Source organism: Apodemus sylvaticus, chromosome 9 (genome assembly GCF_947179515.1).
Source record: "Apodemus sylvaticus chromosome 9, mApoSyl1.1, whole genome shotgun sequence".
NCBI classification, from domain to species: Eukaryota; Metazoa; Chordata; class Mammalia; order Rodentia; family Muridae; genus Apodemus; species Apodemus sylvaticus.
In genome coordinates this window covers 81,254,885-81,272,131 of record NC_067480.1, presented here as the reverse complement: position 1 = coordinate 81,272,131, position 17,247 = coordinate 81,254,885, and the positions used below count along the sequence as shown (strand labels likewise).

At 51.2% G+C, this 17,247-nt stretch overlaps 1 protein-coding gene across 1 annotated transcript; it reads left to right on the top strand.

The window, feature by feature from the left end:
- The first annotated feature begins 284 nt into the window (after window positions 1-284).
- Mrps18a (mitochondrial ribosomal protein S18A) lies at window positions 285-17,051 on the top strand. Its single transcript, XM_052192676.1, has 6 exons — window positions 285-425; window positions 7,242-7,273; window positions 10,852-10,959; window positions 13,490-13,613; window positions 13,822-13,891; window positions 16,660-17,051. Exons 1-6 carry the CDS (start codon window positions 314-316, stop codon window positions 16,802-16,804), a joined length of 591 nt encoding a protein of 196 aa, XP_052048636.1. The 5' UTR covers window positions 285-313; the 3' UTR covers window positions 16,805-17,051.
- Window positions 17,052-17,247: the final 196 nt, after the last annotated feature.

Below are 17,247 nucleotides of genomic sequence, written 5' to 3'. Positions count from 1 at the left end.
GGTAGGAGGGATAGTCATCCCAAGTCTGATGCTGAAAGGCAGAATCCTTTACCATTTCACTCTGTCCTGACAGGCCTCGCCTAAGTCACAAAGCTGCCCAACAGGAAGAAAAACTAAGGAAACAGTGTGGCGTGTAATTTACCAAAGGAGACTGACAGGCAACTTTGAAGACAAGGTACTGGCAGACAGCAGACAGACGAGGTAATAGAAACATAAGGAATGTTTGGCCACAAGAAACCCGATCGCCGCAGTGCGGCTGCGCACACCCCTGCTCCGGAAGCGGAAGTGCACGCGCGGTCAGGTGTGTTCCAAGATGGCGGCCCTCAGGGCTCTGGTGTCCGGCTGCGGGCGGCAGCTCCAAGCGTTCCTGGCAGGCCCCGCCGCGACAGGCTGGTTATGGCTTCCAGCTCGCGGGTTGAGAGAAGGTGAGTCCCAGGACCCAGACACTTGAGAAGAGCGTCATGACATTTCCTGCCAACCCCGACGTCCCCCTCCCTCTCGGCGCGATTCAGACGCCGGAGGTGCAGTCCTCCGCGGGGAGCTTAAAGGCTTTACAGACCCTGGCGGTGTCGCTTCACCTCCCGGCTCTTGGTGTCTTCTGAAAGTCCAGGAGAACTGAGAGAAAGGCCTGGTCATGTAAAGATCAAAGGAAAGAGTGTCCCAGAGTTCCGAAAAGCTATAAAAGCCGAATGTTAATTCTCCCATAATTTTCCAAATCGCCTCCTCCATGGTTAAAGCATGCGGCAAAGCCCACCTTTCCAATTCTTCTCTGAAAAATGTGATTAAGTGGTCACTTTCTCTGCTCGGCTACTAATTTGATAGAGAGCAGCCAAAGTGCAAAGGCAATTGCTAAATGTTAGGTCTGCATTTCATTAATATTAAATCTGGAAAAGTAACTATATTCTAGCATCAACTGAGACCTTACTGAAGGCCAAATGCTGTGAGTCTTGCTGTGAAAGAACTGTAAAGGGAGAAAGCACAGCTTCCTGTGATGCTTGGGCTCCAGTGAGCTGTGTATACATCCCCCACCAATAAACAGAAGTTAGCCGTTTGCACGAAAGAGTACAGTAAGATTCTGTAACTGGAAATAGCAAAGTCAGTTGGAAATTTTCATAAGAGGATGTTCCTTGAACAGGCTCATAAAAGGATGGAATTTGGCAGAGTGAAAAGGTCTTTCTAGATGTGGTCCTTTTTGTGTTCTGTGGGAAGCAGGAAAGGATAAGTGATGTATTAAAAAAACTGATGAGGGAAGGGACATGTCTTTAAAATTGGCCAACCACGGAATATTAATTAAAGCTTAGAAGGAACCAGTTGGAAAGAGTAATAATTATGGTTAGAGAGAGCGGAAGGAAAGAAAGAAAGAAGGAAAGAAAAGGAGCCATTGGATAACCATTGTATATAACCATTATACACAGCTTAGAAGTTTCTTCTTAGTTTCAAACTGTAATTGCATTAAGAGTGGCAGATAAGCTGGTCAGAGGTAGCACCCCTTTAATTCCGGGAGGTAGAGGCAGACAGATTGAGTTTGAGGCCAGCCTGGCCTACAGAGTGGAGCTATACAGATTAAAAAAGAAGAAGAAAAGAAAGTGTGGCCGGTAAGGAATTCAGTTCAGGGGAATCGAGAGCTAGTTAATGGGAGCGGGGTGGATGCTTGTAGCAAGTATGCTTGGGAATTCAGGCATAAATGGAAGAGGAACCATTAGTAAGAATAAAAAGCCCAGATGCTGCCCGGACAGAGTCAGATTAACTCTTCAAGAAAGTCACCAAAGAGATCTTGTGAATGACGGGGTGAACTTGGACAAGGTGTCCCACCTGTCCCCATGCTGCAGCATTGGCCTTAAGCTCTAATGTTTTTGAGGGTAACTGCCGTGACAAATACTAACAGCTCCAAATTGCATATCCCTTATAAAATGCAGTGTAAAGCTTCTTGTGGTTTTAAGGGTCTCACTTTACTGACCTAGAACTTGTTATATAAATAGAGCTGGCCGTAAACTCATAAAGATCCACCTGCCTCTTCCTCCTGAGTAAGGAAGGACTTCTTAACTGGAGAGTGTGTAGAATGATGAATCTTCTCTACAAATTCCTGATTGCAGCTCTCCTGGTTATTAGCCATTGTTTAGACAGCCTGGACCAAAGGTTAAATATCGAATTGAATTGATATGTTTTTACATGAATGTGCAGTCATATTTTATAATCTTTTGGATCACCCATGTCTAAGCCTTTAAGTGGACCAGTGGCACTTCTCCATTTTGGAAGGGCATATTCAGCTGATTTTCATTGCTCTAGTGAGGATGCTCATCACTCAAATAGTGTTGTCCATACGACATTCACAGTTGGGGAAAACAAACTGAGTCTCTTGCTGAAAATAGTCAAGCCTCTTGTTTTTCAAAGATAAAACTATATGACTCTAGTCAGAGTTCATGAGACTTGAAATCAAGAAGCAAAGAGACTTCAGTAGGACCAAGTACCAGTGCTGTTGCTATAAATTTTGAGTCTGGGATACTGTTTCTCAGTCAGAGGTGGATCTCTATTTCCTATTCTCACCTCCAAAACGTTTGGCAGTGTCTAGAAACCTTTTTTGGTTGTCAGAACTGGTAGTACCAACACTGGTGAGTAGATAGGGATACCATTAAATGTCTTACAACACACATGACAACACAACAAAGAATCATCTGACCTAAACACACACACACTCACACACTCACACACTCACACACTGGGGTGAGGTGGGGTTTGGTTTTTAAAGACAGGGTTTCTCTGTGTAGCCCTGGCTATACTGGAACTCACTCTGTAGGCCAATCTGACCTCATACTCAAGAGATCTGCCTGCCTTTACCATAACCAATGGGGTTAGAGGCATGTGCCAGCACTGCCGAGCTTAATACATACCTTCAATCCTGACACTAGGGAAGCAGAGGCAGAGGTAGGAGAATCTCTGTGAGTTCTAAGGTCAGCCTGGCCTACTTAGAGAGTTCCTGGCCAGCTATACAGGGAAGCCCTGTTTCTGAGATGGGGGTGGAGGCAAGTGATTGACAGGTCCTGACAGCCCGAAGTGAGAGTGAGTGGATTCTGGAAGAAGCAGGACTGAAGGGAAACAAATGAGGGCTTTCTTGCAGTAATGTGTGAGGTTTCCAGTAACCATCTACTCGGTCTGTCCATCATTAAAGGTGGACATTAGCTGTCTTTATTTTGTAAACAGGGGAATCCAGTTGTAAAGATGTGGTATCGTGCCTAGCTTGAGCTGTAAGAAGTAGGGTTGAAAGTAGAGGCAGCAGAAAATAAATAAATAAATAAATAAATAAATAAATAAATAAATAAATAAATAAATAAATAAGTAGAGAGTAGAGGCAGCACTCCCATAGATAGATAGATAGATAGATAGATAGATAGATAGATAGATAGATAGATAGATAATAGATAGATAGATAGATAGATAGATAGATAGATAGATAGATGGAAAGGAAAGGAAAGTAGAGGCAGCACTCCCCGGTCCCCAGGTCTCCGTATAACCCAACCTCAGCACTCCACGGCAGGCCTGCCTCTTGTTTCCTCCTTTCCTGAAAGGCTCTCAGCAGTCAACTTGCCAAAGAACATTTAGTGATTTCATCTGTGACAGTGTCACACTTAGCAAGGATTGTGTTAGAGATCCCTGCCTTTCCATGCTGAGAGCCCCTGGGAAGGAAGTGCATTCACAACAAGAAACCATGCACACATGAATTAACAACCATGATCCTAAGGCAGAATGCACTGAAATGAAGAAAGGCCGGTGGGAATGGGTTTCATCTGTTCCAGTAACCTAAGAGGTGCTCTCAGATAGGGACGGCAGATTTATAGTAAAGACCTTTGAGAGGATGAGCAAGTGGTGGGGGGCGGGGGGGGGTTACGATTTGAGTGTTCTGCTAATGGGAAATGTGTTAAGTAGCATTCTGAAGCCCAGGGCAGAGGGACATTCCATCAGGAATTCCAGGGAAGAGCCATGGGAGGCCATTACAGAGCCAGCAATTCAGATGATAAACCTGAAGGAGATGGTGCTTGAGGAAAGCAGAGGCCAGAAGCACGAGCCGTGTTGGTGGTGAGGCCAGAGGCTGCCTTCCAGCCAATCCATGCGCTGCTTAGATCTCAGCTTCCACAGATCCTTGGAGTCCTCAGCTACTTGAAGGGCCCTGCACCCTTCCTCCATCATCTGTCTTCCCTCTCTGCCTCCTTTACTAAACAGCCACAGTTGATGCGTCCATCACGGGCTTCTGCACCCATCGCAGCCTCACGCTGCTGCTCGCTCCAGGCTGTTCTCGTTCAGTTACCTTGGCCTCCGTCCTAGGAGTATTCACGGAGGCACTCAGAGGACCTCTCTATGAGGCCGGGCTTGGTTGGTGAAGCTCCCAGCCTTGCTTTGCCTGTCTCTCTGGGGCAGAGACTGTGCTTTGCTGTTCTGCTGTCCCTCTGCCCAGGAGGCAGAGCGAGCTGACTTCTGACTGCAGTGCATGTGCTGCCTCACTTGGGGCAGATCATCATGTGGGCAAGCGGTGCCTGTTTGAGGGGTTGCAGCCTTAGCTGCTTAGAAAGCAGTGCTCTCTGGAGGCTTCCTTCATGCTGATAAGTCTTAGGATGAGGCGGGCTGCATCTTCTAACAAGTTTCCTGTGGGTGCCTGAGCCTTACTTAGTCTGGCTTTTTATCCACCTCACTTCTCTTGAATGGAGGGGAACCTGGAACAAAATGGATCTCAGGTTTTGTTTGGTTTTGCCATGTTTTTCTATGCACACTGAAAAGCAATACTATTTTTGATTCTTATCTCCTGTTTCCAGAGGCTTAGAATCTGCTCGGGCTTCTCCAGGCCCCAGCCTGGCTTTCTCCCCTGCACTAACTCACCACCCTGATCAATCTCTGTCTCCGAGTTCCTTGGGCCATCCCTCTGGCTGACAGATTGATTGTCTCTCTTAGATAAGTATCTGCCTATTGTTTTACCCACTAGCTTCTAGAAAGACACTCACTGGCTCGAGGTTGCTGCGGGAGAGCTTGTGAACAGTGGAGCTTGCCATGGGCTTTGATCTCTCTTCCAGGGGCCAGTGGGATGACTTCAGGGCTTGGGTCCTTGCCTAGAGTGATGTGTGTTTCGTTAGACTTGTTTACCTCATGGTTAGGGCCCAAGTGCCTGGACCAAGAAGGAAACCACATGTTTATGCTCTTTGAATCTCGGGCCATTGTCCTGATGCTGACTTCAGTGGTGCAAGAATGTGTCTCTGCTTTTGTTTCCTGAGACTTCTCAGAAACACCCCCCCCACCTGTTGGTGCTCCCATTTGGTGGCCCTCTGGCCCTCCCCCCATTTGAGTTCTCCAAATTAGCAAAGTGTCTAAGGTACTGGGGTCTACTGTGGGGTGGAGAAATGTTCTTCTTTCTCCCTGGTCCCCTTGTGTGGATCATTCTGCAATGGACATATCATGGTGACTTTCCCTCTGCAGCTGTGCTGGCTTCTAGGCTGACGACCAGGTCAAGTCTCACCCACATCCCGCTCATGGGTTGGGTCTCTGTTCTGAACAAGTAAAACCGTGTGTGAGGTGACGCAGTTTCTTTTACACACAAGAAACCTAGTTCATATAAGTGACTGCAGTGTTTTCCAAAGAAAGGCTCTGGGTTTTTCTGGTCATTGTTTTAGTTTTCTGTGTCTGGACTTGGAGGGCTCTCAGTTTGGTTGTTTTTGACTAACGATTCTTTATGAATGGTCTGCCCAGGAAACAAATGAGGACTAGTTCCAGACAGCCTGTGTTCAATTAGGTGTCGGTCGCAGAGCTCACTGGGCACAGATGCTGACATGGACTCTGGTTGGGTTAGCATTGCCTTTCCCTTAGGCCCTTCTCTTTTATTGTTTATATTATGTTTTTGCAGAAGCAGTATATGTTTATTTTAGAAAATATGATTGGCAAAAAGAAATAGCAGAAGTACGCCCTTCCACATCTGAGGGATAGCCAGGTCTCTAACACATACCCCACAGCTGGCTGAGAGCCTTCTGCAGCCCATAGCTAACTTGTGTATTTGCGGTTGGATATTTTTCCTAGGGGGAGAGCTTTAGCTCCCACTGGATTCTCAAAGTCACAGATCTTAGGTGCTTTTCTAGTCTATATTATTTCTTATGTTAGTCAGAGCTATAGAAAACCAATCTGTGGTAGCCAAACTACTGTTTAACTGGGGTTTTAGTATCTGGAGAGCAGTTTGCAAATTATGTGAGCCCAAGTTTCTTATTGCAGCAGCTATAGTTAAAAGGGGACAGTGACAATTATTTCACTCCTTAAACATAGCACTTATTGATTATTTGCAATGCACCAGTTTCTTGCTAGCAGCTGTGGTGCTTCCTTTCTAAACAAGCCAGGAGCATGGGAGGCGTCCAGGAGCAGATGCAGTGTGTGAGCTGGCAGCTCTGATTACCATCGCCCTTGTCAGTCAGTGGCCTAGTTAGGTGAGATGGGAAGTGTGTGCAGCCTGACAGATGTGTGCAGCTGATGGTCTTGCGTCCACTTCTCTCTTGCCCACCTCAGGCCCCTGAGGCCCTGGGTTGCCCCCAAGCCCTTGGGCCTGCTGTCTGCAGGCTCTGTGTGCTTGCTACCTCTTCCATCCCTTTGTCTGGTGTGGTAACAGAACATAACCCCGCAGGGGGAGATGGAGAAGGATGGAGCATGGCCAGCTTCATGCAGCCTCAACACGGGATTCTCAGGCTCTGTTTTGGGGAGTGGATTTGTCTCACTGATAAGCCACCATTGAAACACAGACAGTGCTGTGTCTGAGATTACAGAAACCACTTTGGGCTGACTCACTCCGCAAGGGGACATGTGCAAAGGGTACTTCTGACTCTCGGGCCTGCTAGTTCAAAGCTTTCTGGTTTAACTTTTGTAGCCCAGGCTGGCCTCAGACTATAGCAATTTTCCTGCCACACTATTCAGTTTGCTGACCAGTTCTTCTGGTCAGAATCAAGATGAATCTCAGCTTCAAAAGGCAAAGAAACAGCCTGGACCCCCTTAATTCTACAGAGCTGCTGCAGCCTGAGCGTCCCAGGGCTGCCTACAGTGAGCCTCAAGGGCATAGAGCCCTGGCACTCGGGTGAACCCTGCTTACTTTCTGTCCCAGGCAGGGACCGTGGGAGAGTGCAGACTGAAGGCTCCTCTCCTCTGCCTGTGTAGAATTTGAGCTGTTATTTGAAACTCCCTGTTCCTTATTAAATGGCTGACCTAATTTTTCCCCTTTATCTCTGTAGTGGTGAAGATCCAAGAAGGGAAGACGACTGTAGTAAGTATCGCTACGTTGGCCACTCACGACCTCCTTAGCGTTCGGAGCCGCCTGGCTGCTCCTCTGAGGGATGGATGGATAGAGGCCCAATGTGGACTCCTGGCTCCAGGATCTGCTCCCTCTGAGACCATAAATCCTGAAGTCTACTATTTCTTGGGCTGTGTGCCTTAATGTGGTTAATCAGGAACAGTCGCTGGGCCTGTGTTGAGGTATCTGTTACTTGATTAAAGTGACCTTTTGTATGACAAAGTCTCAGAGGCCTTTACTAATATGTTCTCTGGCAGGTGATAAATCAGTTTCCCAAAGGGGAAACTAAGGCGGCATTGCAGGCCTGCAGAGCCAGAGTTAGCTGGCCGGGGCCAGGGCCTGCCCTCTGATCCTTGCCTCTTGCCTGCAATGACTTAGCACCCTTGAGTGATGCGTTAAGAGGTGGCAGGCCCTGGGCCCCAACCTCACTAGCTGGCACCCTGGCTTGTCTCTTGGTAAGAAAGCTGGAACGATTCTTCCTCCCGTGCCCCCCTTTCCCTCACTGAGCCCATCTCACCTCCCTTGGGGAGTCAGTCATGGGGCCTAGATTATCCCATAATCCTTAAAAGACAACCTTGTTTTCACATGGCCTCTGTCCCTCCAAGAAATTCTCAGCCACCTCACAGAGCTCCCAGAAGGCTCAGGAACGTCCATGTGGATCAGGGGCTTAGCCTCTCTGGCAGTCAGCCAAGTATAGTCTACCCTAAGACAGTCTTATCCTGGGGGTGGGGAGTGGGGGGCGGGGAGCCAGTCAGTTTTCTCCCAGAATACCTACCTCCTGGCCTTCCCTCTGGTTAGCGTTAGCATCCACCCAGTTCTTACTGTTAGCAAGCGCCATGTCCTTAAAGCACTTCTCTATGCTCTGATTAAAACCTAAAGCAATCTGGGCATGGTAGTTCCTATATGTAGTCCCTGTACTTAGAGAATCAGAGTTCAAGGCCATCCTCAGCTTTATAGTGAGATCAAGGCAAGCCTGACCTCCAGGAGACCCTCTTTCAAATGACAAAAAGGCTAAAACAAGCACTCACCCTATAAACTCTATGCTGGAGAAAAGAGTGACATCAGTCTGTCTTGTTTTTGTTTTTTGAGACAGGGTCTGTCTGTGTAGTCCTGTCTGTCCTGAAACTCTGTGTAGACCAGGCTGGCCTCAAACTCACAGAGATCTGCTTGCATCTGCCCCCTGAATGTGGGAGTAAAGGTGTGTGCCACCACACCAGCTAATACCAGACTTTTGAAGTAGCATATTGCTTCTGCTTCTCTGGATACAGCATACTCAGTGCTAAAGAGAGTGTCCCCCTACCCACCGCATCTCCCCCTACCCACCGCATCTCCCACTCTTATGGCTGCTGCCCTGGGCCAGCCTTTTTTAGCTCATTAGGATGCCTATTCTGCGGGCTGTTTTCACGTTCCCTTGAAGACCCTGGCAGACCATGTCTGGCTATCTCAGCTGCCGTCTTCAGACTCTTCAGAACTAACTAGCTCACCACCAGTAACAGCATCTCTCAGAGCTTCTGTGGGGCATTCAGAATGGAAGGCTTACTTCCCAGCTATTGGTGTTGTTCACATTGGCTGTTAAGTGTAGAGAGGTTTTTTCATATGAGGCATGGCTGCTGTTTGTAGAAGGCATATGGAGACACTGTGGCTCTGGGGTGAGCCCATGCATGCCTGGTCAGGTGCTGCTGTGGCTGACTGTGGGTGCATGTCCTCCAAATAAGATCCGACGCCTGCTGCAACGTAGCTATGGGAGTTGAATAGACTGGTATATGTGAGCCATTCTTAGCACAGAGCCGGCTGAATAGCAGTGAGCCAGTGAGTGCGAGCTCTCTCCTGGGCCCTCAGGGCCCCTCCCAAGGCCTCCCATGCACCTTCAGATTTTCCCTGGCCCACAGCTTCTCTCTGACGTGTTTAGGGTTGCCATGGTAGAAGCCAGGTGGGTACTGGTGCCTGGCATAACTGAGCAGAACTTCTCGCCTCTGTCCCTTGGCCAGTCCCAGCCCCAGGACAAGGTTACTTTTGTCCCACTGCCTCTCAGATCCACCCCACTGTGCTCTCAGCCTCAGCCTCAGAGAGACCTGCTAAGCTCCCGGCAGTGGAAGCTGGCTCCCAGATAGATCGTTGCTTTAGGACACGTAGCCATTCCAAGGCTGGGTCTCAGGGTATATCCGTGATGGGAAGGTCATGTCACATGTCGCCTCTGCAGAGTATTTAAAAGGTGTTATCCACAATGATACAAGTGAAGAGAACTACAATCCCAGAACTCACTGAAGTATGAGACCCACCTATTCTACATTATGAGTTCTAAGGCAGCCAAGGCTACCTAGAGAGCCCCTGGTTGTTTTTAGAGGAGAGCGTGTACGTGTTTTTCCAGGGAGAAAGGAGCAGCACTGCACACAGCCGCTTGCTTGTGCTGCTGTCCTCAGGGTTTCTCGGCTGCAGCATGGGCTGCTGCTCTGTTGGGAAGGCTCCCCTGTGTCCTTGCTAAACACCCATAGTACCCCTTCTCTAATTGTGCAGCCAGAAAATGTCCCCAGACATGGCCAAAGGGGGTATGGGGCACACATCACCTTTGGTCAGGACCTGCTAGCGTAGACTTTGTTTTATTCTACAAAGCTGGAAACAACGCCCACTGCAGATAGTGCGCAGAATGGGCAGACATTTCTTTGACTCTATCTCTGTGCCACTTTTTCATATGTGTGTGTCTAGCTGCCTGTACGTGTACATACGCATGTTTTTGGAGGCCAAAAGAAGGCATCCGACTCCCCTGGAACTGGATGCTGGGGAACCAAGGCCCAGTCTCAGGCAAGAGCAGGTCCTGCGCTTACCTGCCGAGCTGTCTCTCCAGCCTCCACTTGGGACTTTTAACCACGTGCATGTGTCACAGAGAAGCCTCGGGTTCAGATATTTTATTGTGGTTTGTTGAGGATAGAAGGCAGCATCCAGCTGAGACAGCAAACCGTCCTTCTATTTCAGCCGTTTCCCAACCTGCAGGTCTCCACCCAAACGACTATCAGGAAATACAGATATTTACATTACAATTCGGAATAGTAGTGAAATTACAGTCATGGAGTAGCAATGAAAATAATGTTATGACTGGGGGTCACCCCAACCTGAGAAACTGTATTAAAGGGTCGCAGCGTCAGGAAGGCTGAGAACTCTCCTAGTCACCAGTTTCTATGTCTGTCTACATTGTCATTGCTGTTTCGTCTGGTTTGAAGATTTCTGCTGTATAATCCCTGCTGCTGGCTTGGAACCTAATACCATGTAGCCCAGGCTAGCCTTGAACAGTTTTCCTGCCTCTGCCACCTGGTGCTGGGACTACAGGTATTCATCACCTGTCTGGCCACCAAACCACATCCCTGTGGCCAAGGCCCAGCAGATAGCAGATAGAGAGACTCTCCACCATGCAAGCAGACCGGTTAGTTGCTGCTATGAGACCCAAAGAAGTAAGCTTTGACTGGCACTCATTCAGGGCATGCTCACAGTTAAAGGCCTGCACGGCTGACGCCTGACCCTGGCTCTCACACTGGACTTTTTCTTTTCCTGCTTCTTAGATTGAAGGCCGAATCACAGAAACTCCCAAGGCGACTCCGGATCCCCCCAACCCCACAGGCCAGTGCCCCATCTGCCGTTGGAACCTGAAGCACAAATACACCTATGAGGTAAGTGCGGATGTGAAGACCATCACTTATGTTCGTGGGGGTCAGGGGCCTCTGTCCTTGAGCACTGTCCAACCTATATAGTGACAGCTGCATTCTTCAAGGCCATCAAGGCAGCACTTTGTCCGGTAGCTGTCAACCCTGGCTGCATGGTAGCTTGAAGAAATCCTGGGCTGGGGGCTGGGGGCTGGAGGGATGGCTCAGTGGGGAAATGCACTGGCTGCTCTTCCCCAGGACAAGGCTTCAGTTCTCAACACGGACAGGGTGGGCGAGAGCTGTATATATCAAGTTCCAAAGCATGCAGTGCCCTCTTCTGGCCTCCACGGGTATTGCATGTACACGGTGCTCACACACCTGTTTTGGTGCAGCCAAAACACCTGGATGCATAAAATAAAAGTAAAATCTCAAAAATAAACTTTTTTAGAAAAAATAAATATGGGGTTGGAGTGATGACTTACCAGTTAAGAGTATTTGCTTCTCTTGCAAAGGACTTTAATTCAGGTCCCAGCCCCCCATGTGACAGCTCACAAGCACCTAGAACTCCAGTTCTAGAGTAGCCAATGCTCTCGTCGTCTCCCAGGGGTTCTGAGGAGCATGTGATGCATAGAGAGAGAGAGAGAGAGAGAGAGGAAAACCACTGAGACACATTTTTTTTTAAAAAGGAAAATCACTGCTCCAACAACTCAGCCTCAAACAGACCCAATCAGCTTGGCGTTTGTGAAGTTCTCACGGGCTGTGGGGCTGGAAGCCACTGACTGCATTTGCCGCCTTGTTCGGAGTGGTAGGGTAGTTCTCCCGGGGATGGGATAGAATCGGGTCTGAATTTGGCTCTCCTCCCCTTAGGTAATGAGGTGGTTCACAGTGTGATCTGTAGACACACGCTCATCTCCACAGTGGAGCTCCAGAGTCCACACCACTTGGTTCTCCTTCTCTCCCTCCACACCCCTTTTGAGGAGCGTGTGTCCGTGTGAGGGCACAGATGGCACAGCACAGGCATAGAGGCCAGTCAGTTCTCTCCTTCCTGTGTGTGAGAGGACAGAACGTAGATAGTCAGGCATGACAGCAAGTTCCCTTTACTGGCTGAGCCATTTACTGGCCCTTAGATTTCTGATTGGCCCCATGAAGGAGGACTTCCTCTTCCTTGCTTTGCAATGAGGGGATCAAGGATAAAGAGGTTAATGAATGTGCCACAGCCGCCCAGCATAAGAACCAGAGCTGGGCTTCAGATCCAGGGTGCCCACCCGGCAGAGCCCTGTGCCGACTGCTGCCCTGCAGAAGGTAGGATCTGGCCCCAGGTACCCCACACTTGTTCTCGGGAGCACTCACTGGTGACATGAACACTCGATTTTGAGGTTTCAGGTGATTCAGACTCTGGGCCAGTTTGGCCTGTCTTATCCGAGTTCCTCTCTTTAAGGCACAGGATGACTAAGGGAGATCCTGGTCAGGTGATAAGACCTGGAAGATCTGAACAGAGTGACCCAGCTAATCTCCTGGGCGGTGACCTTGGCTTCAGTCCACCCCCAGGCGAGGGGCAGGAGCAGGGCTGTCCCGTTCCCTGGTCCTCTCAAGTGCAGAGAGTGCAGTGGAAGGCTTCGATCGTTCCGTCAGAGCTTCTCACGGATGCCAGTGACTATACAGGCATGCCGCTAATCTCAGCTGCAAATAGGGACACACCCGCCCAGACACCAGGGCACTCTCCTACTGGCTGAGTCCAGGAAATTGGTTTGGCTCTATTTTTCCAGAAGAAATCTAATTCTTTCCGAGGTAAAGGCTAAAGTTGATTTTCCTTTTCCCCTTTCCACTAGTAGCACTATTGGCCAAAGCTGTGTGCGACTGTCAGCTGGCTTGGCAGCCAACAGTACAGTCTGGGGAGACAAGCTAGCATGGTGGTTGTGGCTTAGGCCACGTCTTGTCACCTGCTTCAGGTGAGCGTAGGGCTGAGTTCCAGGCCTGGGTCCCAGAGCTGCTGCGGGATTAAAACAGATTTGCAGTACAGCAGCGGCAGCCAGGGCAGCAACTGCCGAGGCTGGCATTGGGCCTGGCAAGGGCAAGTATTAACCCTTTGAGCCATTTGTGTGGGGGAGACAGTTTGTCCTTTTTGCTACACTTATCCCACATAGTTAGTTAGGTGTGGGGGCTACAGGGAAGCTAAGGACCCTTCCCTTCAGGATAACGGCTTAGGAAACAGACTGAACTTCACATCCAGCTCCCTCCCTCTCAGCTCTAGCACCTGAGTGGAGACAGCCGTCTCTACACTTGACCTGTGCCATCTCGATGCTAGGATTGAGATGGAACAGGCATTCCCCTCACGGAAATACTTTACATGTCCCATCTCAGCAGAGGAGACTGGTCACCAAGCATCACACTACCAAGAAAGACTGGTGGTAAAACGGTCACTACGGCATTTCCAGTCTCATCTGATGGCCTCAGAACATTCCAGGGGAGTGCTGGGAGCCCTGCGGAGCCGTGGTCCAGGTTCCCAGCACACAGGCAAGCCCAGCTGACCCACATCCCTACTCTTGGTTTTCACTAGGATGTGCTGCTGCTCAGTCAGTTCATCCGGCCTCAGGGAGGCATGCTGCCCAGGAGGGTCACAGGCTTATGCCGGGAAGAACACCTGAAAATCGAGGAGTGCGTGAAGATGGCTCATCGAGCAGGTCACAATGGCCAGGGCTCAGAGGGCTGGTGGGGACTCCAGTGGTGGAGGAGAGGTGGTGTGCAGAATATTGATTTAATGTGACGCGACACGCGTGTGCACACCCACAACCTCCTCCCCACCCACCCCATCCTCCCCACCCCCATGGTCTTTACCCCTAGCCCTTTCAGGGCTGTGGAAACTGACCTGTGATATGTTCTTCCACACAGGGCTGTTCCCAGATCACAGACCTCGGCTTCCAGAAGGATGCTTACCAAAGGATAAACCCAAGCTCAACCGGTAAGAAGACATGCGTACAATTAACCCAAGCACTCGGGGCCTCCGGATCTCATTGCATTCTAGGGGAGCTTGTCCCGTGGGTGTCGCAGCAGCCTGGGAGAGCTGGGCTGTTGCTTGGCTGCTCCCTTCCCAACCAGCACACACCTACACCTATCCTGCTCTGGCTGGAACTGTATGCTATTTGCCACCTTCTGGCCAGCTCTCCTCTCTCTGTCCTAGAGGGCAGGAACCTGCTGGTTGGGCACTAGACTGCGTCAGTCCCTGTTGATGTCAGCACACTGCGCTGCTATGGGGAAGTCAGAGCACTTCTACAAGCTTTGATGTCCCAGCTCTCTCCAGCACTGGGGCCATTACAGGGCAGAGCAAAGCCTTAGCCATGGGAGGACTGTCTGGGATGGGGTGACGTTCACAGTGTCCCCTCACAGCAGCCTGCATAGTCAGTCACCAGCGCTCCCTGCAATCGTGCAGTTAACAGCCACACAGCTGCCCAGCCATTGAGTTATCCTGAGGGCGTAGGGAGGACAGATGCAAGGTGGCCCCCAGCACCAGCAGACTAGGCAGGCCCCTCCTGCAGGGAAAGCAGATTCTCACCTAACTCTCAGACAGCTGCCCTGTTGCAGGTTCCCCTCTCCCTGACATCACGCTCGCAGGCAGTTAGCTCTGTAGTGTCCCCTTGTTCAGCAAAGAGCTGGGTCTTTAGAACTGATTTTGCAGTTCTTACGTCCGAGCAGCAGCTCCTCTCACTTGTGTGTCGCGCTGCCTCTGGTGATAGTGAGGCAGAGCCTGCAGGAGGACTGAGGCAGAGCTAGACTCCCCAGCTCCGACAGACCTTCGCAGAGGTCTGTGCCAGAGCCTAGGTGGAGGCTGGGAGAGCCAGGTGCTAGGCAGAGAGGCTAGAGCTAGGGTAAGACAGGCCTGCCTCTCAGCGCCTTGCCCCCATCCCTGGATGCTGAGCCCAGGCTGAGCCGGGCTCGGCTCTCTGCCAGCAGCCTGAGGAGCAGGGAATGCTATGGTCCGTTTGGGGTTGAGCCCACCCCCAACCCTGGCTTTTTAAGAGACAGCAGCAAGCCTGAGGACACACTCCATCCTGCCCTCAGGCCTTTGAAGCTAGGCCAGGCTCCCTCCCTTACATCCGGTGTCCTTTAGTGTGACATGGGATTGATGATGTGTGGGGGCTCTTGAGTCGCAAAAGGCCATCCTGGGGGAAGGGAAGGCCTGGCTTGGGAGATACTACGGTTACACCCAAAGGTCCCTAGGCTGCATCAAGGGCCTAGGCCCTGCGCACTCCTCTGTGTCCTCAGCACCCTGGTACAGCACTATCTTCTCCAGCGGAGGGATGGTATCCCCTCTCCTCCTCTGCTGTGCTTAGCACGCGTGTCCAGGCCAGGCCCTGCTCAGGAGAGGTAGGAAGAGGCTGGTTTAGGAAAGCCTGAGTTCTGACTAGAGCTGAGGTGTCCACAGAGAGCTGGTTGCTCCGGGGCAGACGCAGCCAAGGCTGACCGAAGGAGAGCTGAGGAAGGCTCTGGAGACTGAAGTCCCTGAGTCCTGGTGAACACCCTATTTCATGGGCCTGGGGACCGGGAGAGGCCAGAGAAAGGGCCAGCTGTGCTGAGGGAACGCATGCTGGGCTAACCCATTGTCCTAGAACAGCCGGCCATAGGATCAGCAGCCCCTGTGCAGGCAGTAGCCCATACGGTGTTGGTGTCTGCAGCCAACTAGGGAAGGCCTCATCTTCCTGCCTCCTGTGGCCAGCGCGCACACACACACACACACACACACACACACACACACACACACACACACGGGTACAGGATGGACCTCCTGCAGTGTTCCCTCTGCATGAGGCTAACAGCTCAAGACCAAGGTCCAAAGGAGCGTGATGGGAAGGCGTGAATCAGCAATCCTTTGTCAGCCAGCAGATGTCAGCCAAAAAATAAATTTTAATTTCTGCCAGGAATACTAGTTTTTAAACTAATACTTGAGGGCCTCTAGAGGCAGCCAGGGCAAGCCTCAGCCTCACATAGAACTCAGGAGGACCCCTGGCCTTTGTGGCTGGACTCTGAGTAAGAAGGATGGGCCTTCCTGATTAGGGGCCAGGTTTCATGAACAGAGTAAACCCCAGTCTTGGTGCTGTGACCCACTCTTCCAGGAACAACCAGAGCCTAGTCTATCCCCAGAGGAGGCCAGAGGGCCATGGGTGGCCGCCATCTTTCCCTGCCCCCTCCCACTTACAGAAACCTGCTGGAGTGGACTGCACCGCTGTGCTCAGCCCTTGCTTCCTCTGGGGGGGGGGGGGTGTAATTCTGCAGCAATTGCAGTGCCCTGGGAAGTTCCCGGAGGCTGGGATGTCTAAAGGGGCCAAGTGGGAAGAGTGCAGGCTTCCTCCGGCCCTCCGGCCTTCCATCACATTCCTGTCTCTGGCTTCAGCCAGAGACCCGCTGTCCAAGCGACCTCTTCTCTCCTTCTGCCTGCAGTGGGGATGCACGCGGACAACTCTTAAAGATCAAGGGAGCCGGGCCTGGCTGCCTGACCCTGCCTCAACCCTGACCACACACTGTAACAGCAAGAGCCCAGCCCATCTGTTTACAAAACAGCAGGCCCCTTCCAGCCCCATCCCACCCCCCAAAAAATGCTTTGCCTTTTGAGGAAGGAAAACTAGTGAGGGCGGCCGCACAGCCATGCAGCCCAGCCCCAGGGGACAGTGTCCCCAGGGGACAGTGTCCAGCTCTTCCTGCCCCAGCAGGCGACCTCTTGTGTTCCCACTACAGCTATCTGACTCGCTGGGCTCCCAAGTCCGTCAAGCCCATCTACAAGAAAGGCCACCGTTGGAACAAGGTGGGGATGGCCGTGGGGTCGCCACTCCTGAAAGACAATGTCTGCTACTCCAGAAGGCCTCTGAAGCTGATGCATTAGCGGGAACAACGCTGCTGAAGACCTGACTAGAGCCCTGCAGAAGATGTACTCGCCCCTCCCCTGAACCGCTGTCCTCCACAGACAGCACAGGAGTCTGTTCTTGGCTCTGCGCAGCTGCACCATTAGGAGCTAGGCAGCCAGGAGCTGGATCTCCTGGCCACTGTGGTCTTCTGACTGGCTGCGGCCAAGGTCAGAGCAGGGGCAAGAGACTCACCCAAGGAATTTAATAAAGCGGGCTCTTGGCTTCCCCATGTGGTCAGTGCTTAGAAGTGTGGGCCTGTGCAGGGTAGGAACTACCTCATGGGCCCTGCTGATGGGCACCGTGCTGGGGTTGGGGCCTGGTGACTCAGGTACTAGCAGCTTTCAGTTGAATCCGGGAACTTGAACAGGCCCGCAGCCTCCCCTTCCCACCCCGCTCCACCCATCCGTCCTTGGTGCCGCCT

Bases quoted from the DNA above. Each gene is read 5' to 3' on its own strand.
- Mrps18a (XM_052192676.1), top strand. From the start codon at position 314: ATGGCGGCCCTCAGGGCTCTGGTGTCCGGCTGCGGGCGGCAGCTCCAA. The intron at 426-7,241 runs GTGAGTCCCAGG...TTATCTCTGTAG, and splicing joins AGCTCGCGGGTTGAGAGAAG to TGGTGAAGATCCAAGAAGGG. The intron at 10,960-13,489 runs GTAAGTGCGGAT...GGTTTTCACTAG, and splicing joins AGCACAAATACACCTATGAG to GATGTGCTGCTGCTCAGTCA.